We start from the raw sequence: 26,875 nt of genomic DNA on the forward strand, positions 1-26,875 counted from the left end.
AACTGAAGCTATGTCATGTGCAAGTCTCCTAAACTAAAAGTAACTACACTGGGATTAGAACTCGAATTGGTTAATCTGCTTTCAAAGTTCAACTTCCAGATTGTCAGCTTGCTTGTCCTCAGTGCAGTTGAAAGGATGCTAATCTCTCAGTGTCAAAGCTTTTGTATTAAAGGATATTTTAGTACCCACCCTATGGCTGAGCACTAGGTATATGAAGATGAGACATTCACAGGAACTCCCAGTCTGATAGAGATGGGCAGGCATGAAAATAAAGGTTACAGTATTTGGTGGTATGTAGTTTATTGGAGATATATACAAAATAAAATGAGGATGTGGCAAAAGAAGGTTTTTAAGTGGAAGTATCACTGAGAAGTGTCACAGATTCAGAGAGAGGGGTAATAAGAATAAGATGGCATAGAGGTGGAGGGGGAAGGTATTCTAACACTGGAAATGTAGGCAGAGGATAAACCCTAAAATATCTTATATGCCATGTGGAGAAAATTAAATACTTTTTGAAAATATCAGTTTTATCAAGATATAATTCATATACTATAAAATTCACCCTTTCAAAGTTTACAATTCTGTTATTTTTATTACAATCACAGAATTGCACAAGCATCATCACTAATTTTAGGTTACTTTATTTGTCCCAAAGAACCCCCTATGCCCATTAGCATCCTCTCTCCATTTCCCAGCTCTGCTGCTGCTGCTGCTAAGTCGCTTCAGTCGTGTCCGACTCTGTGCGATCCCATAGACGGCAACCCACCAGGCTCCCCCGTCCCTGGGATTCTCCAGGCAAGAACACTGGAGTGGGTGCCATTTTCTTCTCCAATGGAGGAAAGTGAATAGTGAAAGTGAAGTCGCTCAGTTGTGTCCAACTCTTAGCGACCCCATGGACTGCAGCCTACCAGGCTCCTCCGTCCATGGGATTTTCCAGGCAAGAGTACTGAAGTGGGGTGCCATTGCCTTCTCCGTTTCCCAGCTCTCAGTTCAGTTCAGTTAATTCGCTCAGTCGTGTCCGACTCTTTGCGACCCCATGAATCGCAGCACGCCAGGCCTCCCTGTTCATCACCAACTCCTGGAGTTCACTCAAACTCATGTGCATCGAGTCGGTGATGCCATCCAGCCATCTCATCCTCTGTCCTCCCCTTCTCCTCCTGCCCCCAATCCCTCCCAGCATCAGGTAACCACTAACCCATGAATTTGCCTCTGTGAATTTGCCTCTTCTGGACATTTCATATAAATGAGACATAGAATACATGGTCTTTTGTTACTGACTTCTTTTACTTACTGTAATGTTTGTTTTTAAAGTGCATCCATATTGTACCATGTGTCAGTAATTCATTTCTTTTTATGGTCAAATATTCCATTGTATGGGTATACCACATTTTGTTTATCCATTCATCAGTTGATGGTCATTTAGGTTGTTTCCACTTTTGAGCTATTATGAACAGTACTGTTGTGAGCATTTGTATACAAGTTTTTATATGGACATAGGTTTATATTTTCATTTCTCTTGGGTTCATATCTGAAGGTGGAATTGCTGGGTTTTATGGTAACCTATGCTTAACATTTTGAGGAACTGCCAAATTGTTTTCCAAAGCAGCTAAATAGTTTTACTTTCCCACCAGCAAGGTATGAGGGATCCAGTTTAGTAGGAGATCAGATCCCCTGGAGAAGGAAATGACAACTCACTCCTGTATTTCTTGCTTGGGAAATTCCATGGGCAGTGGAGCCTGATGGGCTATATAGTCCATGGGTCACAAAAGAGTCTGAAACAACTTAGCGAGTAAACAACAGATTTTATACTATTGGTAAGCACAGTCACAGTGGTTGAAAACTATTGGATTTTGTTCCTGCTTCCCAGTGTCTTTCAAGACATAGGTCAGAAACCTTTTTCTAATGAATGGAACTAAAATGCAAATAATTTCCTCAATTCTGTGGGCTACTTAAAATCTGAGTTATTAAGGATTACTGAAATTTAGTGTTTATGTATTAAAACTAACCAATTTCTAGAGCTTACTGAGTGTCCTAATTCAGTTTTTTTCTAAGAAATCTGTTAACTCTACAAAACTTTGGCAGCATCAGGTTGAATTGAAAAATTCCTACTATGCACTCCCACAACAGTGGATGCTGTTTCAGTGTATCATTGGGTTGTCTTGAGTTTGACTTGGTTCCATTTCTGCTATTCTTGAATTGATTGCAGTCACAGAATTATGTTGTTTTAATTTTGTTGACCATTTGTATAACTATTTCATTGCTATAACTTCATCATAGAGTTATTTTTCTACTGAAAAATAGGAGCACATAGGTAGGTTGAATCTCTTTCCTGTTCCACATAGGTAGGCAAGAGTTAGAATAGTTTGAGAATGAATGGCTTACATAATTGGAAGGTTTCTTTCCCACTCTAGTATTCCACTCTAATACATTTTTAAAGTGGAAATTAATGTATGTTATAATTAAGGGTTTTAACTATGGAGTACATGCACTCCCCAAATTGGCTTTGAAAGTCTGAAAGCTTTGAAATTGTTCACCACATTTTGTGCATTTGTGTTTTTTCCAGAGAGAGAAACTGGGTTTGCCAAATTTCTTTTTTAAAAAAGAAGTCCATGGCCCTCAAAATTAAAGAATTCAGATGGATGAAGAGAATTTGTAAATTTGAGATTTGGGATATTTGGGGGAAGTGAGACCTTGCTTTGGTTATGTGTCACTTCTCAGTGATAGATATTTTCTGGATACACATCTTTTAAAAGGGTGACTCATTCCATGTTAGAATAGCTCTCTTTTATTCTTTCCTGATAATTTTTTGTCCCTGTCAGTACTTTGAGTTTGCCTTGAAAGTCCTCACTGCACATTTATTATTACTATTTTCTATTTTATTATTAAAGTAATATTTGTTTATTATTTTATATTTACTTTCTTGTATGATTGGATTGCTCTTTATTCAAGGTGTTATTTTTGCTGCCCTGATTGCATGCTTTACTTGAAATGAATTGGTATTTTTAAAAAATGGTTTGATAGAATAAGAAATGAATGCTTTTCTACCCATTGACTTCTAATTTCTTTTTCCTTTACTCTCTTGTTCTGTTTGTGTTTTGATTGAGATTGGAAAGTACCAGTAGCTGGTGAAAGCTCTTCCCATGCAGGCCTTGCTCGGGTGTTGTGGCATCAGCTTGGATATTGGGTTCTCAAGGCCTCTGCAGGACAGTGTGGCTGGAGGAGTATACTTCTTCTCTGTAGCTGTTTTACCATCATGTGCAGCATGGTTGGATTTGAGATATGAGACTGGCAATTTCAGTTAAATGTTTTTGATAAAACAGACTTGTTACTTAATATTGTTTATAATAGACTAAGAAATTGTCAGGGGGAAAAGAAAAAGAGAAATTGACAAGGTGAGGTTCTGGATGATATTGGCTATAGGGTTAAAGTATGGTTATAGTATAATACAAGTATATTTGGTCTGTGTCCCTGGTTCCTGGCACAGAGCTCCTAAAACCTTTGAAATTCCCTGAGTGATAGGAAAGTTGCTTTCCATCATACCTGAGCTTATGTTAATGAGGTGACTTAAGAGTGGCACCTATGGATAGCCTCAGTGTAAGGCTGCTGCTGCTGCTAAGTCGTTTCGGTCGTGTCCGACTCTGTGCGACCCCATAGACGGCAGCCCACCAGGCTCCCCTGTCCCTGGGATTCTCCAGGCAAGAACACTGGAGTGGGTTGCCATTTCCTTCTCCAATGCATGAAAGTGAAAAGTGAAAGTGAAGTCTCTCAGTCGTGTCCTACTCTTAGCGACCCCATGGACTGCAGCCTACCAGGCTCCTCCATCCATGGGATTTTCCAGGCAAGAGTACTGGAGTGGGGTGCCATTGCCTTCTCCACAGTGTAAGGCTAGATAACCAGAAAGACTTAGAGAATTAGAGGGTTGGAATTTTCAGCCCCATCCACCAACCTCCAAGAAAAACAAGTGAGTGTTGGAGTTTGAACTTCTGTTTATATACATAAATTCACAATTTTGAATATTTGCATCCTATTCCAGAATTTTATATTTTAAAAAAATTTCCATTGTATCATAAACATTGACTATCTACTATAACCTTGAAATTATCATTTGTGAATAGATGCATTTTATTCTAAGTGAATATAACCTTATTTTCTTGTTCCTTTCTTCGTTAGATAAATTACCTTATTTATATTTTTTCTGCTGTTGATGACTCTATGATACATATCTTTGCATTCTATTTTCCTCCTTTGGATTATTTTCTTAAGATAAATTCTTACAAATGGGCCAGGTGGGCATTTTGTTTGGATGAATGTCGTCAAATTTAAAGGTACAAACTTTACCTTAAACCTTCTACTTCTGTGATATTTGCCTTCTTTAAAAAATTGATGCATTTTTTTTGGGATAATTTAAAATTCATAGGAAAATTGAGCAGATAGTACAGAGTTTCCCATACACCGTTCTACCTATTATTAACAACATGTTAATACAGTACACTTATTGTAATTAATTAACCAGTGTTGGCACATTATTATTAACTAATGTCCATGCTTTACTTACTTTCCCTTAGTTTTTACCTGATGACCTTTTTCTGTACCAGGATCCCATACTATAGTACATTTAATTGTCATGGCTCCCTAGGCTCCTCTTGATTGTTGTTACTCTTAATTGTGACTGTTACTCAAACTTTACTTGTTTCTGATGACTCTGTCTTGAAGGGTACTGGTTAGGTATATTATAATGTCCCTCTGTTGGGATTTGGTGTTTTTGTCACAAGACAGACAACCATGGACCAAGTAGGCAAGTGAACCAGATGTGTACATTGCAACGTAATTTGCCAAAATGAATATGTTTCTTGTATACCAAAAATATATGTTAATATATCACGTTTACTGTAACCATTAAGTACCTAGAAGTAAATGAGACAAGAGTAGGACTCTACTGAAGGATGCAAAAAATACACATCTGAGAACAGTCTCAAAAATTATGAAAAAATAGGACAGTGAGTAGAGAGGGATTTGCATATTCTAACACTATGGTAGTTAGAACCCTAAGATAGGAGTACACAGGAAGACCCACCAAACAGAAATAAACACAGGCTATGAGTAAACTTAGTGTATAAGAGGAGAGATGCATTTTACACTAATTAGTAAAAGCTAAATTATTTCATAAATGGTCTCAGAAGAAGTGGTAGACATCATTAGTGGTGGAAAAGTAGAGAAAATAATTTAGACTTATATCTTTCATTCCATTCCAAAATAAAAAATTCTGAATAAATCAAATATATAAAAATTTTTAAATGTACAGGTACTAGAAGAAAATTTGGGCAGTTTCTCATATGAGACAGACCTTTCTTAGCATGAGAGCATACTCAGTGGTCATAAAGGAAAAGACTGATAAAAAGAACAAAGTTGGTATAACAACAAATTGGATAAAAAGTGTTTGTAACATGTAAGTCTGGGAGACTGAAAGGGCAGAGTGTGAAGTAGTCTTCTAAGAGAGTAGGGGAGCAGATGAACTAGGGAAATGTGGACTTGTCAGGCAGGACGTGGGGTACACTGGAGTTAGTGGTCAGGAATTTAAAGTGAGACCAGGCAGCATTTATATAGTCATGTAATAACTTGAGAGTTGGATTTACAAAAGACTGGTATTTTGCCAGATGTGTAGTATGTAGGGGGAGAGGGAAGCTGAGGATGTTTACAGCAAACTGCTTATAATGGTGAGCTGTGATATTTAATTTGGGCAAGGAGGGATATTAGGACATGAGGAAGGGTGTAAGGATATAAGGAACATTGAGGGACAGTTAAAAGGTGAGAAGATCAATAGTTTGTAGGTCCAAGTAGGGTCAAAGAATTGTTGGCGTTAGGCAACTGGAGAGATTCAGCTTTTGAGATGGTGCTGGTGTAAGGGGCATGGGAGACTTGAAATGGATTACAGAAGAGGGCAGTTACTGGTAATAACAAGGCCTGGGGTGTGACATGGAAGTTGCTGCCTTAGATGGAGGATAAAATTTTTGGAACACAAGAGGTCAAAGACTTCTTGTTGTTCAGTTGCTATGTTCAGTCTCTAAGTTGTGTCCAACTATTTGCTACCCCATGGTTGCAGCATGCCAGCACGTCAAAGACTTACTTAGAAGCCAGTCTGTGGGCAGGATGATCTGTGAGAACATTGACATCACCAGGAGTTCTTATGGGAATAATGCTGGAGAGTAGATATTGAGCAGTCAAGGAATTACTCTGGTGATTGTAGGGGACAACAGTGAATGAGGAGAGCCAGTGGTCAAGTCAGATGCTTGAAAGTCAAAAGCTAGTTTTCTTTTTCCACTTTTATTGTGAAAAATGTCAAACATATACAGAAGTTTGAAGTACTGTGCTCACTTATTTTCTGTATGCCTTCATTTAGTAGTTGATTTTTTTAAATTAATTTTTTAAAGTCTTTATTGAATTTTTTACAGTATAATTTCTGTTTGATGTTTTGTTTTTTGGCCACAATGCATGTGGGATCTTAGCTCCCCAGCCAGGTATCAAACCCACACCCCCTGCATTGGAAGGCAAAGTCTTAACCACTAGATTGCTAGGGAAGTCCCTAGTAATCTATTTTTTACTTAAATGTGTCTTGTATTTTTGTGGGGGCTTTTGTGATAAGGCAGGATATAAATGCATTTCCAAATTCCTTTCCAGAAAGAGGGTGCCGATTTACACTTGTATTAGCTAGGTATTATTAAGACTGTGCTTTCAGGGATCATTTTTGTAGTTCATATTAGCTAAGAATTGGTGCAGTACTATTACAGCTCTTGTTACAGTTCCTTGCATTGCTCTTAGCTCTTCAGTATATCATGTGAATAAGCTGCTGCTTATTTTCCCAGACCACGCTCTTCTCTCTGCTTTTGCATGTACTGTTAACCTCTGCCCAGAAAATTTTTTCCCCATATTCATTCATTTGACACATATTTTTATGTATAAGGCATAAACTAATTTAAACACAATCTGAAATGCATGTGCCTGGTTGATTCTTGGGAACTGATTTGCATGTGACCCTCTCTTCTTTTGGGCTGTAGAGGAGAGAAATTTGTGTTTGGGCTCCTGGGGGGCCTGGGATATAAGAGACTGTTTTCAGTCTGATTCTTTGGACTATTATTGTCTGGGCCTGAAGGAAAGATAAAAAGTTACAAAGAAAAGCTGTACTTTCTCCTTTTCTCAACTTCTTTTTTCCTCTGCTTCCAACTTAGGTACATTCATCCTTACCGCTTTTCCTGTTTTTTATTCTGTCCCAGATTCTAACTTTGTACTCTAGAGCTGTCAACTTCCACTTTCTCTGGACCCAGACTTGTTAGGTAACCTCCTTTCCTTTTCCCTTTTCAAAATTAAATCTCTCCTTCTTCTTAAAGTGGTTTTGTTCTCCTGTCTAAAAAGTAAAGACTTATAACCTCTATTCTTTCCTAAAGCTTATCTCTCCTCCTACCCTTTTTCTCCCTTCTTGTAACAACACATACTTGTTGAGTCACCTACACTTCACCTCCAGATTATTGCTTCAGCTTGCCTTTAACAGTCAGCTTACCATCCTGGAACTGTCTTCACAAGAGATTGCCAAAACTAATGGCTTAGTTTTGACTTATGTGACATTTGGCAGTATGACCATCATCCCCTTGAAACTCTTATCTCTGTATCCCAATTTCTCTCCTTTTTCTCAGCCTCTGTTTTGATTGATCTTCTCCTGTTTCCTGTACATACTTTTTATGGGTAATGTCATTCACTGACATGTTGACAACTACTCCCAAGCCTTAATGACTACCAAAACTGGGTTTCTGCCTTAAACAGAATTCTTAACTGTTTCTAACATGTTCCACCTAAGTGTCTTTGCAGGTGTGTCAGATTAGATGTGCTCAAAATGGAACATTTTGTTGCTTACCTCACAAATTTATTATCCAGATCCCTGTTTTCTCAGAGCTTCTGTTGGTTAATATTATCACTTTGCAGTTGCTCAAGGTAGAAACTCATCTGTGATGCTTTTCTTTCATCATCCACATTAGCTGATCAGAAAATCCTGTCTCTTCTGCCTCTACACAAGTTCAGATTTTCACCATCTGGACTATACTAGGGACAATGTCCCTGCCTCAAGATATTCAAATGCAATTCAGTTTATGTATTATTTGTCAGAATTCTTTCTCTCTGCCCTTAAAAGACCAGGTTCTTCTCTTGTTTCTTATATATGCTTACCCTGGATAATGTCCTTCATGGACATGGCAACAACTTCCCAATCCCTGAGGACTACCAAATCTGGGTCTCTAGGTTGGATACATACTGTGTTTTGTTTGTTTGAGAGGCTGCAGCATGCAGGATCTCAGTTCCCTGACCAGGTATCAAACCTGTACCCCTTGCATTGGAATCACAGAGTCTTAACCCCTGGACCACCAGGAAAGTCCCATATGCTATGTTTTAAATATTGACTCTCTGTGACTTGTGTAGTGAAGTTCAAAATCAATAACATGACATACTTTGTTCCTTAAGTTGAGATCTTGGCAAGTTACTTCATGTCTTTGACCTCTTTTAATTGTTTCTAAATAAAGGGAATGGAATTCGGTATGTGTTTAACTCTTTTTTAATCATGAGATAATATAGAGAAACCTCAATATGTAAAACACAAAAAACAGAGCTGCTTTCATTAAAATTGGTATCTTCAGCAGCTCTGCTGTATCTCCTTGAAATTTCTAGAACTCTAAGGTGCATGATTTGAAACTATTGAGTTTCAAGAATGAGTTCTTTGAAATCACATCACTCTCAGATTATATATACTCTCTGAGTCGGAAAGGCTCTGCTCTTTTACTGGCTGTGTTCTTTCCTTCTTTAGCAAGTCCTTCTCTTAGATTCAAATACGTCTCCTTTCTTTGTAATAGTGCCTAGCAACAGACCTGTACAATGTATTTTACTATGAGGGCACCATTAAACCCACTTACTTTAACACTGACCTCATGTTAGATAATTCTGTGTGTGTGTGTGTGTGTGTGTGTTGGCTGCACTGTGCGGCTTGCAGTATCTTACAATGAATTGAGGATCTCAGCAGTGAAAGCCTGGAATCCTAACCACTGGACTGCCAGGGAGTCCCCTAGATAATTCTTATACAAAAATTGCTTTCTTTGTGATATGTACGGTACTTTGATTTACCTCCCAAGTAGTGTTCTATCTTCTTGATTCTCATAGCATTCTTCATATCCTTTTATTATAGTTCATTGTTCATATTTGAATGAATAAATATATGGATGAAAGAAAGAATGAGTGAATAGATGGGGAACAGGTGTGGAGAATTTATATACCCTGTAAATTTCATCTTACTGCAGGAACTATAAAGAAGTAGGTATTTTGCTCTAATCATTCTTGCATGGAACTGACCTTGATCTCCTTGCAAATCAGATGTGGAAAGAACATTTTCCCCAAGTAATCAGCAAGTTTAGAGAGTTCCCTTTTATGTATGTAGCACGTGAAGTGGAGGAGGCACTAGAGAAAGATTATATGATATGCCTTCAGGAACTTGATGATCTTGCTTTTGAATGTCAGACCTTCAGTCAAATCTATACTAATCAACATGATTCAAAGTATAGTTGAGAAACCCAAGGCTTTCTCTTCATTCCAATAAAAAGCCTTTAGAATTCAATGGGAAGTAAACCTTTATCTCTAAAAGTATACATACAAGCAGAAGAAAAATTACAGAAGGTCCATATTACAAAGGATAGTTTTGTCTAAGATCCATAGCTCTGATGCCTGTAGGGTTTCAGGGAAGTAGTTTGAAACCGCTTTTTGCCTTCTTACCAGTTTCTCTTCTGTATATGTTTTCAATTCAGTATTAATCTTCTCCATGCCTCCCTTGCTTTTTTATTTTTTTCCGTATCTCAACCATCTTATTCATTTACCCAGTTTATTTGTTTAGCAAATAGTTATTGAGCATTCTCTCTGGGAGATCTGGTTTAGGCAGTAAGCATAGAGGTAAATAAAAAAAGGTCTCTGTCCAGAACAAGTGAAACAGGCAAACGTGAAATTGGGATACAGTATGATTAAGTTACCGTGGGATGAACAGGTGTTATGAGCATACCTAAGAGATGATGACTGACTGCCTGAGGACAGAAATCTTCCAAAGAAGAGGTGACATACGAGTTGGGGGTTGAAGAATGAGAAGTGTGGTGAATGTGACAGAGGGGAACAGCTTTTTAACAGAGGAATAGGAGAGTGAAAAAAGCCCCTCTGATAAAGGAAAGGTTGGTATAGTTAGGACATCTGAATCTAGGGGATGTGTCTAGCGGTGAATGTGATAAAGTAGATTGGGGTGGGATTTTGAAGGGTGCCGTATTTCATTCTATGAAGTTTGGACTTTAACTTGTAATCAGTAGGGGAGTTTAAGCAGGAGAAGGGCATTAGTGGTTGTTGTTGGGGTGGGGTGGGAACTAGCAGCTCTGTGGAAGTCAGGAAGACCATTTTAGGAGGTTCATGCCCTGATTCATGTAATGACCCACTTACTAAGTCACAATTTCCCAGGGATAGGCCTGGGAATCTTAGAACTAGAAAGTATCCGAGGTGATAGAATCAGGCAAATTGGGATGCTTAAAAACAAAGCATTGGACATAAGAAAGGTGCTGTCTGGGACCAGTTTTGCTACTGACTAGCTATATGAGCTCATGGAAGTCTTCTCGTTTTTTCGTCTTGCAAATTGAGGGTTTTACACTAATTACTGTAATTGTTTCCTTCTATAATTCTGTGCTTTTAAACAAGTCCAACCTTAATTGAACTACTTTTTACTTATAATGGCTATAATTTTTTTTTCTTCTGTGTCTTATTGACCCTTTGAAGAAGACGGATTGCCTACTCCTATTCAAGTATTTCTGCTTTTCTCTGCTTTAGTATGAATATATATTTCCCACATACTCCAAATGGTGTTTGGATTATGTTAAACTGAAGCAGTGGTTTTTGCATTATGTCTGTTATCTGCCACACATTTTCTTGGTTTCTAAAAAGGAAACAATGCCAGTTCTCCACTTACTATGAGCAGGAAAATCTGCACGTAAATAGTCTGAAACCATTGATAATTAACACAGTGTTCAAATTATATGATAGATGCAAACTGCCAAGATTGCCCATCATTACATGTTACCCGTTTTGAAGAGTAGAGAGTGATGTTTATTGGATGCTGACTTCAGTCATACATGCCTGAAGCAGACATCAGGCCTGTAACTGGGGAGACGCTGATCACCCTTTCTTCCTCTCAAAGGGTTATACCAAGAGGGAAGAAATAATAAGCATTCCCTAGTTTATGCATGTGATTGATGTAGGCCTGAGTGTTAGAAGGCGTCTCTGGCTGGCTTGTTTTTCTTCTTTCTTTTATTGTAAATGTAGCAAGAATGAGTTGATCTGGTACCTGCAGGAACCTGTGACCCACCCAGCATTAATTATTATACCCATTTAAGAGAGGAAAAGGCAGATGAAGTCCATGGAAAGTTCATGGACTTTAGAACTAAACAGGTTTCATCACTTACTGGCTACATCTCTTAACTGAATTTTGGCAAGTAATTTAATCATCCCATTTCTTCATGTGTGAAATGGGCACAGTATCATCTGTCCTGCAGGGATGTTGTGAGGTTTGCCAGTATTATCAAAGGTGCCTAGCTTTGTCTGGCTGGCACCTAGTAAAGAAACTCCTATGTGTGAGGCTCCTTGTACAGAACCTGAAATATTTTAGATTCTCAATGACTATTGAGCATGAGAAATAGATAATAAAGTATACTGAATTTGTAGTAAGCATTTAGTAAATGGTAACTATTATGATTACAAAAAGTAAAACTGTTGATTTTTTATAAATGCTGGAGAGGGTGTGGAGAAAAGGGAACCCTCTTGCACTGTTGGTGGGAATGCAAACTAGTACAGTCACTATGGAGAACAGTGTGGAGATTCCTTAAAAAACTGGAAATAGAACTGCCATGTGACCCAGCAATCCCACTGCTGGGCATACACACTGAGGAAACCAGAATCGAAAGAGTCATGTGTACCCTAGTGTTCATCGCAGCACTGTTTATAATAGCCAGGACATGGAAGCAACCTAGATGCCCATCAGCAGATGAATGGATAAGAAAGCTGTGGTACATATACACAATGGAGTATTACTCAGACATTAAAAAGAATACATTTGAATCAGTTCTAATGAGGTGGATGAAACTGGAGCCTATTATACAGAGTGAAGTAAGCCAGAAAGAAAAGCACCAATACAGTATACTAACGCATGTATATGGAATTTAGAAAGAAGGTAACGATAACCCTGTATGCGAGACAGCAAAGAGACACAGATGTATTGAACAGTCTTTTGGACTCTGTGGGAGAGGGCGAGGTCGGGATGATATGGGAGAATGGCATTGAGATATGTAAAATATCATATGTGAAACGAATCACCAGTCCCGGTTTGATGCATGATACAGGGTGCTTGGGGCTGGTGCACTGGGATGACCCAGAGGGAGGGGATGGGGAGGGAGGTGGGAGGGGGGGTTCAGGATGGGGAACACATGTACACTCATGGCGGATTCAAGTCAATGTATGGCAAAACCAATACAATATTGTAAAATAAATAATTAAAAAGTAAAAGCATACACAAGATTTTAAAAAATCAAATGTATTTGTTGCATTTTTCAAAGTTTTAATTACTATTTCTCTGCAAATATAGATTATGCAGTAATTATTCTACACAGGTCAGAGAGAATTAGTATAAACCTAACAAATATGAAATAGTAGGCTTTAGAAGCTTAATGATTCTGTGGATGGACCTAGAGAATATTATACTAAGTGAAGTCAGTCAGGCAGAGAAAGGCAAACACTGTATGATATCACTTATATGTGGAATCTAAAAAAATAACACAAATAAATCTATATACAAAACAAATAGACTCACAGACACAGAAAGCAAACTTTCAGTTACCAAAGTGGAAAGGGAGGAGGTAGGGATAAATCAGGAGTATGGGATTAACAGATATAAACTGCTATACATAAAAAAGATAAGCAGCAAGGATTTAGTGTATATATATGTTCAATATCTTATAATAAACTATTAAAAGAAAATCTGAAATATATATACACACATATATAACTTTAAAAGATGTCATCTGAACAATCTATATATAGTTGGGCAAACATGATATTTTGTATTAAAATTCCTGAATATAGCATATATAAAGTTAAAAAAAAAAGCTTATTGGTTCCAGCAAATGATACCACTGTATTCAGATTTTACCACAGTCAATCAGATGTTATATACATACATATAATAATGTGATACCTGCATGCACAGGTGGTTAACCCCCATGTACCAGGTGAAGAATATTCTGTAATACCAGTACCTTTCGCTTCCCTAAGGGGATTTGCCTGCCCTCCTTGCCCTTCACATTATTTGATTTACTTTTTGGTTTTACTTCAGGATTATACTTGTGATTATTGAGCATCTGTTATATTCAGAGTACATGATGACTCGCCAGATGTCCTAGATAGATGATCTATAAACTTTTACACCTAGATCTAACTGATTAAGGCTTCATGGCTATGGGATCCTATACCTTCTTTGTCTTTTGTAAGCCTGTGCTTTTCCTTTTTTTATTTTCCATTTTTATGCAGTTATAAAATGCATCGTAGGTAATGCTTTTGGAGGATTTCTGCCACATATAAAAATTTTCTCACAGAGACTTAATAAAAATAGGGGCCCTAGCTACTGTGTATCTATCAATAGTTTCTTTGCAAGATTTGGCTTATTTTGGTTTAACATTACTTGTGATAATTTAAAATTGGGGAAGTGAAAGTGTTCTACTTATTTGTAGAATTTCTATATCTGGAGATGTTGTAGTCAAAACTTGATTTATGAAACTTCCTTCTGTGTTGACTTTATTTAGCTCCTGACACCACGCTTCATCCAGTCACAAACTATAATTCTGGGAGTCCATGGTCTCATATCTCATAGAAGTTCTATCTATTGTAAACACTTTGTTGGTCCTCTGGTTTATTCCCGGTCCTCCCTTCCCCTCTCTTCCTGCTGCAGCCTTTTCTTCACAATTGACTGTCTTAAGTGAAATAGGACTCTGTCCCTCCTTAAAACCTGTTAAGACTTGTCAGACATAGGTTCAAGTCCAAAATTCTTAACTTTACAGCTATAACTAATTCTTACTCACCTGTGAAGCTCAACACAGTACCTCCTTTAGGAGTTCTTGACCACCCCACCACAGTTTAGATAATCTTTTTCTGTATGGTAAGCAACTCCAAACCTAGAGTTCACATTACCTTTGAGAAAAGAGGGAAGAAAACCAACTTGTACATGAGTAAAGTTTCCTCCTACCTAAAAAGATTAAAGGTTCCAAGTTCCATTGCAGTGAAGCATACTAGCATCTAGAGAAAAAGAGTGTGCACTCTGAGAGGGAGGATGGTATATCGTGGCAACATACAGAAAAGTTAGGAGTCAGAAGACTAAAACTCATTGCATATTAATAAACTGGATTTTATATACCATTGTTTTGTTAGTGTGACTGCCTTTGTGGTTATACAGGTACTGTCATCTTTCCCTTGAGCACCATGCATTCACTGGGCTATGGTGCCTTGTAACACTTCTTGGCAGCTAGTCAACCAGCTCCTCTCGGGACACCTTCCACCACGATGCACACCTCTTTTTGCCTTCTTTATTCAGATGGCTTGTGCAAACATTTTCCCTCAGGCTTCTAAAAATACTAATATTTGAATGATTTGGTTAGATAGATGAGTTACTGAGCAGTCTTAATAAAGTAGTGTTTTCCTACAATGTTATAAACCATGGTTTTAATTAAGTGCATTACTGAATTTGCTAGGTCTTCACTCTCCCTAATTGGTCCTGCCCTCAAGATTTCCTGGAACAAATTTTGAATTTATTTGTAATAAGATGATGAATTCAGGGTTCAAAGTTATATTGTATTCTTCCTTCCTGGACACCCAGGAAACCATTTTTAAGTCATTTTAAAAACACCCACAATGTGTCAGGCAGTGTACTGGGTTATGTTTAACACTTAAAAAAATATAAACACATGCCAGTTATTTTTACAGATGAGAAATCTGAGACTCTGTAAGATTAAATAACTCGTGATCACAGCTAGAAAAATAAAGTTGAGATTTGAACCCAGAGCTGTTAATTTCCAAATTCCCTTCTCTTCCTAGTGCAGAATATTTCCTTAGTACATTTGTTATGTATAAATAAACATACATGTTTTAATAGTTACTTTTAGTCCATTTTTATAAACCTGTAGAACTGAATTAAACAGCTATGCTACATTTATTTTGGATATTTTTCTTGCTCGAGGTTTTTTTTGTTTTTTGGGGGGTTTATTTTTTGAAGGAGAAGAGTATTATGACTTCCCATGTTATTGTACACTTAATTTATAGAGTTGATTTCTCCGGAATAAATTCTTGGCTGGTTGTAGCAACCCTCCTCTTTCGCAAATTAGTTTCTACAAAATTGGTTTAATGCCAAAGGTTCTTTATTCGGTATTTACCATTAAATATGAGTGATTTTCTGTTAAATGGTTTTATTTTAAAGGCAGCACCGTTACCCAACAAAATCTTCTGCTCTTCCCCAGCTGTAAATTCTGCCTGTTCAGCAGCAGCCAAAGCTCTGCACTGTTTGCTGTTGGAAGTGTGAGCTGAAGGGGCCAGGCATTCCTGGTGCTTAGCAGGTGCGCTAAGCTGTGATCTGCCCTTGCTGTATTATTAATGGCACCATGTTTTCATGTTACAGATGGCTGAGCGTTAGCAAGGAAAATTCAGGACCATGATGGCTCAGTTTCCCACAGCAATGAATGGTAAGTAGCTTCATGCTTGTGGTTAGATAAAGTGGTTATGAGATTTTGGGTAGAAGTTATAAAATATTCATTTAGATATTTTCCCTTAAATTTATAAATGCAAAATTTCAAGTATTCTTGTTTAAAGAATTTAGATAGTTTATATCAAAACACTGCGTGTGTCTTCTATTAGAATATTATGCAGTAAATCCCAAAGCTCAATATAAGCATGGTCTGCAGTATCATCTGGAGTGTGTGCTTGCCTTTGAGCAGTTAAGAGTAACCTAAACATCCATTGTGTTTAAAGCATAAAACTGGAAGACAGAAAGCATAGTGCCATAAGTGGAGAATATTAAAGATGTTTTTGATAGCATGAGATGATTGTAAAGTGATTAAACCAGTAAAGATTCATTTATTAATATACACATAAAATTAGTTTGTTTTCCCTTTTATAAAGGGTTATGTGTATACCTATACACACAGTTTCTTAATAGGAAACATTTTAGAGGACATGTTTAGGTTATTTCAATAATAAAAAGTTTTCAAGGTTTTTTTTCTGATTCAAGTTTTGTTTCTCAGATATATAGTACTCACCTTTAATAGGTGTTTTTTACTGTGTGTATCATTTATGATTGAGAAAATGCATTATGTTTTTAAATTACTAAGGTAATCAAAGATGCTGAGTTCTTAATTATGAGGTAGATTTTATTAGCTAATTATAAATATAAGAAAATAAAGAGTCCAGTCAATAATTCTTTTAACATTAGAACTGAAAACTGTAATTGAAAAGAACACTAGGGGAAAAAAGAGGGAAAAGCCACCAATAATTCCACAGCCTTCACATAGGATTGTGTTAATGTTACCAATTGATCAATTCCTTTTTTTTTTTTTTAAGTGTTTTCAATCATAGGGCCAAATCAGTACATTGTTAATAAAGAAAATATATGTTGTGTATCTTAAGACTCCGGATTGCTCTTGTGACATTTAGAAAAGTTTTAGAAAAATGAATTATTTTCATAAAAAGTAAAAATAAATTTTAATATGTGGTAGGATGCTGTCATTTAAGGATGGACTTGAGATAAGGGTTTTGTTGTTTTGTTTTTTGCCTTTTCAGATGTGAGCATTGCTCCTTCTCTGGAAATGGTATGGGATTATAAAGATTATTTGATGCTATGGACTATTTCTTAAAATGAATTTTTTTCCTTAATGAGTGTTAAATGTAAGTTTAGAATGAGAGTAATAATTGTGGTAATAATGTGCTCTACTCAAATCTGAGAATTTCTATGCCACATACTAAAGAATTTGCTCTAAATACATTGTTTAGTTATAAACTTCAACCTACATGTTAAGCAGGCTTATAAACAAAATGAGCATAGTAGAAATCATTGTAGACCTGGTCTTTCTTCATTTTTTTTTCCATTCTCTGAACATTTACAGATCACTTTGTAGCTTATTCCATTATATGTAAAATATTGGAAACAAACAATATGTTCAGTAATAGCAATGAAAAGAGATTATTTGAATAATTGTCTAAAATGTTGGACAATTAATTTAGGAATGCTCAGTTGCTGAAGTCATGTCCTACTCTTTGTGACCCATGGACTGTAGCCTGACTTTCTCCTCTGTCCAAGGGATTATCCAGGCAAGAAAATTGGAGTGGATTGCCATTTCCACCTCCAATTTAGGAAGAGTATATAAGAATAAAGATAGTAATTTTTTAAACTTCTGAAGAGGTGATAGCTAATGCAGACTGTAGTACCTTCCTACTTACTTTATAAAGTAACTGAAGATTGAAGATAATCTTATATATATCTGAGTCCAGTTCAGGGTTTAAAATCTTATTGAAAGAAGCATCCATGTATAGCACAAACCTTCAAGAGCAGTGTTTTCTCCTTCAATACATTCTCAGTTATAGATTGGGTTAAACTTTTTTGATGCCCAGTAATGGAATTCCAGTTGAACTATTCCAAATCCTGAAAGATGATGCTGTGAAAGTGCTGCACTCAATATGCCAGCAAATTTGGAAAACTCAGCAGTGGCCACAGGACTGGAAAAGGTCAGTTTTCATTCCAGTCCCAAAGAAAGGCAATGCCAAAGAATGCTCAAACTACCGCACAATTGCACTCATCTCACACGCTAGTAAAGTAATGCTCAAAATTCTCCAAGCCAGGCTTCAGCAATATGTGAACCGTGAACTTCCTGATGTTCAAGCTGGTTTTAGAAAAGGCAGAGGAACAAGACATCAAATTGCCAACATCCACTGGATCATGGAAAAAGCAAGAGAGTTCCAGAAAAACATCTATTTCTGCTTTATTGACTATGCCAAAGCCTTTGACTGTGTGGATCACAATAAACTGTGGAAAATTCTTCAAGAGATGGGAATACCAGACCACCTGACCTGCCTCTTGAGAGGTCAGGAAGCAATGGTTAGAACTGGACATGGAACAACAGACTGGTTCCAAATAGGAAAAGGAGTTCGTCAAGGCTGTATATTGTCACCCTGTTTATTTAACTTATATGCAGAGTACATCATGAGAAACGCTGGACTGGAAGAAACACAAACTGGAATCAAGATTGTGGGGAGAAATATCAATAACCTCAGATATGCAGATGACACCACCCTTATGGCAGAAAGTGAAGAGGAACTCAAAAGCCTCTTGATGAAAATGAAAGTGGAGAGTGAAAAAGTTGACTTAAAGCTCAACATTCAGAAAACGAAGATCATGGCATCCGGTCCCACCACTTCATGGGAAATAGATGGGGAAACAGTGGAAACAGTGTCAGACTTTATTTTTCTGGGCTCCAAAATCACTGCAGATGGTGACTGAAGCCATGAAATTAAAAGGCACTTACTCCTTGGAAGGAAAATTATGACCAACCTAGATAGCATATTGAAAAGCAGAGACATTACTTTGCCAACAAAGGTTCGTCTAATCAAGGCTATGGTTTTTCCTGTGGTCATGTATGGATGTGAGAGTTGGACTGTGAAGAAGGCAGAGCGCCGAAGAATTGATGCTTTTGAACTGTGGTGTTGGAGAAGACTCTTGAGAGTCCCTTGGACTGCAAGGAGATCCAACCAGTCCATTCTGAAGGAGATCAGCCCTGGGATTTCTTTGGAAGGAATGATGCTGAAGCTGAAACTCCAGTACTTTGGCCACCTCATGAGAAGAGTTGACTCATTGGAAAAGACTCTGATGCTGGGAGGGATTGGGGGCAGGAGGAGAAGGGGACAACAGAGGATGAGATGACTGGATGGCATCGCTGACTTGATGGACATGAGTCTGGGTGAACTCCGGGAGTTGGTGCTGGACAGGGAGGCCTGGCGTGCTGCAGTTCATGGGGTCGCAAAGAGTCGGACACGACTGAGCGACTGATCTGATCTGAATATTGGAATTTGTCTCTAACTGCCCTCCCTGGACCAAGCTGTTTGTCTAAATATTTCTGACATAGTGCTCAAATTTTGCCCTGTCTACTTTATCATCCTGAGACTAACCACAGACTTTTAAGACTTTTTTGGTTCTTAGAGCTGTATTGTCTAATACAGTAGCCATTAAGTACATGTGACTATTTAAATTTAAATTAATAATAATTAAGTAAAATTTAAAAATCCAGTTCTTCAGTCACACGGCCAAGTGTGCTCAGAACCACATGTGCTCGGCTAGTGGCTACCGTATTGGACAGTGCAGATACGTCTCAGAAAGCTCTGTTGAATGGGTATTCTTTCTTTTTGTGCTTACCATTTGCTTACAGAACTAAAAGATCATTGCATCATATTTTTACCACTTACAGTTTTATTTCTGGTGTCTTCTGCATGAGCAGAGTCATCCTTGCCAAAACTGTTTTAGTCATGATAGGTTTGTTTTCTGCTTTTCAGAAATTTAATGAAATTATAAATACAGAGGGCATGATACATGAGCCATAAGGTGATAGGCAAGAGGCCACTTTGGATACATGTTGCTGCCAGTTGGTATCATAGTATACCATGGCTTGTTTCAACCTCAAAACTGTAGAGGTACTAAAGGCTGGTTATGTGAGTATGACATTCTGGAGCCCATGACAGTGGTTCTGTCTAAAACCTGGAAGAGAGAAGGAAGAAGGAGAGAAAAGAAACAGCTAGTAACTTAGGAGGGAAAAAAAATACCATTTTTATTTTTAGAACCTTTTATTTTATTACCTTTTAGAATTTTAGAGCTCTTTACTCTTTCTGTAATTAAGAAATTTTTGTTGAACATTGGGCCTGTAGAATCAGCTCTAGTGTGGGACTGCATATGTAACAACCCAGGCATTTACTACTCAAGTCCCTACAGTTAGGCTTTTGTTCTATCTAGACCAGTATTCCATTTGTGTTTTAGAGATTTAACTTAGTACTGGATCAGTGTATATCATTTGATTATTATTTTGAAATGAACAAATATACCAATGAAGACTGTTTCTGATATCATTTAATTTTTACAGTGTACAGGTGGGATGTAACCCATCTGAATCATGTATGCTGAGAACTGTGTGTTAAAATATTGCTCTGCCACTACCCAGCTTTGTGGCTTAACCACGTGGAACTTATTTATGTGTGTATATGTACATACGCATATGTATGTATAAATAGATGTAAAACAGGAATGACACTACTTATTGCATGGGGTCTAGCATATAGCTGATGTTCTGTAAACGTGTTTTTCCTTCTATATAGACTATAAGAATATATTTGTCAGAGCCAGTAGATGAGACTAAGCAACAGAAATCTTTATGAAAATACCACTTTCTCAATTTAGTGATGAGTTGGGGGAATTGGATAGGATTTTAATATATTTCTAAAGTTATCATCAGAGAATGTAAAAGGTTTTAGGTTTTTAAGGAAATAATTGGAAACATCAACTCCAAAACTTAGGTTTTCCTGCCTTTCTGTAACACTTATGAATAAATATAGATTAAGATATGCTTTACTTGAAGTTCAAAGTAATAAGTTGTTGACTCTTTAGAAGGTTCTTTTAGTATATATTCTAAATAAGAAAGCTAGAATTGGATCAACTATTTCAAAATTGGCTTTGAATTACATGTATTTCATAACTTTAGTGTCCAGATTTGGATATTATTTGAATACTACTTAAAAATTATTCCTTCTCATTTGACTTAGAATATTTTTATTCTGTTCAGTTCAGTCCTTCAGTTGTGTCCAACTCTTTACGACCCCATGAATCACAGCACGCCAGGCCTCCCTGTCCATCACCATCTCCCGGAGTTCACTCAAACTCATGTCCATCGAGTCAGTGATGCCATCCAGCCACCTCATCTTCTGTCGTCCCCTTTTCCTCCTGCCCCTAATCCCTCCCAGCACCAGAGTCTTTTCCAATGAGTCAACCCTTCACATGAGGTGGCCAAAGTACTGGAGTTTCAGCTTTAGCATCATTCCTTCCAAAGAACACCCAGGGCTGATCTCCTTTAGAATAGACTGGTTGGATCTCCTTGCAGTCCAAGGGACTCTCAAGAGTCTTCTCCAACACCACAGTTCAAAAGCATCAGTTCTTCAGCACTCAGCTTTCTTCATAGTCCAACTTTCGCATCCATACATGACTATTGGAAAAACCATAGCCTTGACTAGATGGACCTTTTTTGGCAAAGTAATGTTTCTGCTTTTCAATATGCTATCTAGGTTGGTCATAACTTTTCTTCCAAGTAGCAAGCGTCTTTTAATTTCATGGCTGCAGTCACCATCTGCAGTGATTTTGGAGCCCAGAAAAATAAAGTCTGACACTGTTTCCACTGTTTCCCCATCTATTTCCCATGAAGTGATGGGACCAGATGCCATGATCTTCGTTTTCTGAATGTTGAGCTTTAAGCCAACTTTTTCACTCTCCTCTTTCACTTTCATCAAGAGGCTTTTGAGTTCCTCTTCACTTTCTGCCATAAGGGTGGTGTCATCTGCATATCTGAGGTTATTGATATTTCTCTCCGCAATCTTGATTCCAGCTTGTGCTTCTTCCAGCCCAGTGTTTCTCATGATGTACTCTGCATAGAAGTTAAATAAACAGGGTGACAATATACAGCCTTGACGAACTCCTTTTCCTATTTGCAACCAGTCTGTTGTTCCATGTCCAGTTCTAACTGTTGCTTCCTGACCTGCATACAGGTTTCTCAAGAGGCAGGTCAGGTGGTCTGGTATTCCCATCTCTTTTGTTCTGTTAGTAACATTAATCATGACAATATTTAATCATGATTGTTGTGTATGACTCTCTTGGCTTGTGGAGCCCCTTTGAGTATTAGAAAATTTCTGAGCTCATTTAAGGCATTTATTTTATTCTTCTTTATACCATTGTTGCCCCATAAATGTTAGTTGCATGAATGTATATAAAGTATCAAAATTTCTGGTTGGAGTCATGAGTAACTAAGCAGTAAGCATTACCAGATAGATTGAGTTGACCACTGTGAAGCCAGGTACCAAAGAAAGGTGAAAGTACCATGTGATGGGACTGACACCACTACCCTTCTGCCGCAGCAGACCTCTCTGTAGTCTGAGGGTAGCGGACTGTCTCTGCCTGGGGATGTACACTGAAGTATGTTAGAGCCGCTCAAACTTCCCCAACCAGACTGTTCAAATTTAAAATAGTCTTAAGGTTTCTGACTAAAAAGCATCACACTCAGTATTTTTCTGGCAAGAATACCTTTATCACAAAAAGAGCCTATGAAAGGTTTTAACGCTCTGCCTTCTGCCTAATTATGCCATTCCCTGGGATTGGATTGAGTGAGTGAAAGTCACTCAGTCACATCCAACTCTTTGTGACCCATGGACTATATAGTCCATGGAATTCTCCAGGCCAGAATACTGGAGTGGGTAGCCGTTCCCTTCTCCAGGGGATCTTCCTAACCCAAGGATTGAACCCAGGTCTCCCACATTGCAGGCGGATTCTTTACCACATTCTGAGCCACAAGGGAAGCCCTGGGATTGAGTAAGGAAACTAATTTATTGAGCACATGTCACGTGATAGGCATGTGTTTGATGTGTTATATTTTTGTTTTAAGTTGGATTTATTGAGGTATACTCCACCCTTTTTTCTTTATAGTTTGATGAGTTTTGACGAGTGTATACAGTTGTTTCCAGGAATGTATATCACTGAAATATAGGTGCCCAGTATAATTTTAAACACTAGATGGATTTGATCTAATATTTCTTAGCCCCAAATGACTGTTTTTTTTTTTTAATCTATAAATATCTTCTCGTAAAGACAAGGTTTAAGATTGTAGTTAAACAGGGAATTTGCCAGTGTCCCAGTGGTTAGAACTCGGCACTTTTACTTTGGTGGCCCAGGTTCAATCCCTGGTTGGGGAAATGAGATCCTCCAAGCCTGAGGAAACAGCTTTGTAAAGCAGATTTTTATGGACTGGAGTCAGCAAACATGTGTGAGTTGACATGCCTAAACATACTTGGTTTCTTATTGGTAGAAACTCAGTAAACTGGAAGGGTAATCAGAAGTGAAGTATAGATGACTGTCAGCCATGCTGAATTGTTTGTTGTTCTGTTGCTAAATTATGTCCAACTCTTTGCAACCACATGCACTGCAGCATCCCAGGCTCCTCTGTCCTCCACTGTCTCCCAGAGTTTGCTCAAATTCATGTCCTTTGAGTCAGTGATGCTTTCTCATCTCATCCTCTGCCGTCCCCTTCTCCTTTGCCTTCAGTCTTTCCCAGCATATTGTCTTTTCCAGTGAGTTGGTGCTTCTTGAATATATAGCTTTAAAGACCTCCTCAGAGGGCCAGTATAGCTATATGTGAAGGACCGACACCAGAAAGATTTGTAAATGAATTTGTCTTTTTCCAAATCATGATCTTGCCTCTCTGACTTTTTTTTTACTCCTTCTAATTTTTTCAGGTATTTATTCCTCAGTCAATTTTAAGTGTGTGTGCTCTGTAATACTCTGCTGGTTCTGAGGATAGAAAGATAAACACACAGTGCTCTTGTCCTCCAAGGACTCATTGTGTGGTAGAACAGATGGATAGAAAACAATTACAGAACCTTTGTAAGTGCCCTGTAGAAGCATGGTGAAGTCCTTTGAGAACCTAGAGGAGGAAGCAATTAATTTGACCTGCAGGTGTCAGAGACCTCCTGGAAGAAATGACCCATGCCCTGGACCTTGAAAGGTAAAGTTTGAAATGGAAGAGGGTTATATGAATGGCAGTCCAAGTAAAGGGAACATGTCACAGGATGAGAAAGACAAATGTTATATATTGATATATGGGGTTTGTAAGAATTTCCTTTTGTGAGATACAGATATAGTACCAACCTCCTCGTGGTCCTCAGTTTTTGTTTTGTATACAGAGAAGTCCATACTCCTGGGACTCAGGTGTTCAGGGTCTGCCTAAGACTGAGAGTGGATCAGTCAAAGCCATCTGGTGGGAGATGGCAGACTCAGAGTTACATACAGTGTAAGGTGCTTCCAGCAGTTTAGGAGAGCCTCACCAGGGCATCCTCCTTGGGGAAGAAGACTGCCCGGCCAGCTCTGAAAGAGAAAAAGTCATGCTTCTCCCTTCTGGTGCCTCTGGGATCTAAGGTATTTCTCTCCAGGGCTTGGGGCTTGGGGCTTGGGGAGAGCTTGGGGCTCTCCACTGCCACAAGATTTAAGTGTCCTGTTTTGCTTTAGCTTCACTGTTTTCTAATGATCCAGAATGGTTAGGTGCAAGAGGGACAGGGACATTTTTGTAAACCCTAACCAGAATTAGTTTCGAATCCTTTAGGTTTCTGTTCAGCCGAGCTGCCACCTGAAGGATGTACCAACAGCCTGTCCACAGTTGTTTCTAGGAGAAATAGAGATGCATCATGTCCAAGAACCATCAGGGTAGAATCCTCAACTTTCACATTAAGACTTGTATTCACCTGTGACTCCCTCCCCCAACCCCTTTAGTCCTGATCATTAGCCAGGAAACAGCCAAGGGACAATGATGATCCCTTTCTCAGGACAGCACATTCAGTGGCCAAACTATCTTACTTTAAGGAGTGTGAACCAGGAGGAGATTATGAAAGTGGACTCAGACTCGATCAGTGCATTGTGAACAGTTTTTTCTGATAAATGATTCATTAGCATCAGAGCACTGATAGACCAGAAAGCTAAAATCATGATACAGGTTTGTTTTAAGGGCCACGCTAGTATGGACATAGCAGGCTGATTGGTAACCTAAAAAGTGTCAACACCAGTAACCCTAGAGAGCAATCAAAAGTTTGATGTAGTCCATCTGCCAAGAGCCAAAAAGAGAACAATGCCCTGTGTAATGAGACCCCCTCCCCAGACAGGAATCCTTAACTCTGGCATGCACTGGTATCCTCTGCCTCAGAAACAGAGTCAGACTTCCATCAGAATCTTGATTTCAGTCTAAGTTAGAGAATGGGCCCTTGCCATTGGTAGTGACCCAGACTATTCAATTAGCAATTAAATTTGTTTCCATCTTGCAGCCCCAAAGAGGGTATCTTTAATCTGTCAGTTGTAATTTTTCAGGTGGCAAATCAAACAGCTGGGCCATTGGCAACATTCCAAGTATCTGAGTTCTGTCCACTGAAGAAAATGTGTCTCGCTTTGGTTCTACTTAGCTCTGAGGCTGAAGAGTCATGGAAGCCCAGTGGACGCTGTCAGAATTCCAGCTGTTGTGACCCATAAGTGAACTAGGCTGAGGCATTTCAGGGAATTTCATTGAACCAGTAGCTTTGCTTCAGACAGTAGAGTAGGAATAAAGTTTCCCCTTAGCGAATTTGCTGCCACTTTTTCATGTAAAGCCTGGCCTTTGGGGCCAGGCTGTCTTCTGTTCTTGAATATACCATTCTGTTCGACAAGCAAGGCTTCTGAGGGTCCTTCTCACCTTGTTAGTTGTGGAGTTTGTGTTTAGTCCCTAAATGGGACTGTCAGGCCAGAGAGTCACTGGGCCTGCATAGGTCAAGCATTCAGACCCAGAGTAGGCTACTTCCCTTTGCCAAAGCTTCCACTTGGCAGAATCTTCAGTAACAAAGATTTGTGCTGTTTCCAGTGCCCAGAGTCTAATTTGTTGGGGTTTACCAGCTAGCCCTGCTGGTGGAAGTATTTAGTTTAGCTAGTACTAGTATGCTGCTGCTGCTGCTCCTAAGTCACTTCAGTTGTGTCCGACTTTGTGCGACCCCATAGACGGCAGCCTACCAGGCTCCCCCGTCCCTGGGATTCTCCAGGCAAGAACACTGGAGTGGGTTGCCATTTCCTTCTCCAGTGCATGAAAGTGATAAGTGAAAGTGAAGTCACTCAGTTGTGTCCAACTCTTCGAGACCCCATGGACTGCATGCAGCCTACCAGGCTCCTCCACCCATGGGATTTTCCAGGCAAGAGTACTGGAGTGGGGTGCCATTGCCTTTTCCGAGTAGTAGTATACCTGTCCTAATTTATGTGTTTTGACAAATATACTATGGTTATGTAAATTGTTAGTAGAAATTGGGTGCAGGCTCCATACTATCTTTGCAACTTTCCTATAAGTCTAAAAGGATTTCAAATAAGAAGGTTACTTTAAAATGTATCAGAGGACACTCCATAACTTCCAGGGTAAAGGTCAGCTAAGGATGCTATTTAAGACCCTTTAAAGCTAGTCCTTCCTACCTCTTTCTTAACCTCTTTCCCACACTCACGTGGTGCTTTAGCTCTCAGTCTACTCAGGGGAGTGTCTGGAACATGCCTTGACTCCTCATGCTCTGACCTTGTTTTGTGAAATACCCTTATCCCTCCTCTTCACATGGCAAAATTCAAGCCAAGCTTCAAGGCTCTGCCTTAGTCTTACCTTTCCTGTTAGCTCATCACTGATGCTTCTGACTCAGGATTAGCACAGCTTTTTGTATATGTTTCTGTTTTAGGATGCCTCACAGGTTAACACTGTAAGTGCTGATAGTCATTTTCTAGAGTAAGACTTCCTTAAGGATGGAACAATACTTTATTCATCTTTTTATTTCCAGTATTTAGCTGGTTGCTTATTTCCAGTGAGTGGTACACAGCAGTTGTTCAAGTAGATGTTAATTGGGTAATGAGTGAAAAGCATCAGGACCATACTTGGTATGGTTATGAATAGAGCTTTCTTCT

The 26,875-nt window shown here is 38.5% G+C and overlaps 1 protein-coding gene across 8 annotated transcripts in view; it reads left to right on the plus strand.

The window, feature by feature from the left end:
• ITSN2 (intersectin 2) overlaps positions 1-26,875 on the plus strand; it is a 126,517-nt gene that overhangs the window by 13,290 nt on the left and 86,352 nt on the right. For 6 of the 8 annotated variants that reach the window (XM_061433150.1, XM_061433157.1, XM_061433158.1 and 3 more), the window contains exon 2: positions 15,764-15,827. In XM_061433150.1, the coding sequence (XP_061289134.1) occupies positions 15,797-15,827 (31 nt within the window). In that variant the 5' untranslated portion in view covers positions 15,764-15,796. Of the gene's footprint in view, positions 1-15,763; positions 15,828-16,931; positions 16,950-23,671; positions 23,937-26,875 lie in introns of those variants that run through there. The other 2 variants (XM_061433153.1, XM_061433152.1) reach the window with 2 other exon arrangements.

The sequence above is a fragment of the Bos javanicus genome, chromosome 11 (genome assembly GCF_032452875.1).
Source record: "Bos javanicus breed banteng chromosome 11, ARS-OSU_banteng_1.0, whole genome shotgun sequence".
NCBI classification, from domain to species: Eukaryota; Metazoa; Chordata; class Mammalia; order Artiodactyla; family Bovidae; genus Bos; species Bos javanicus.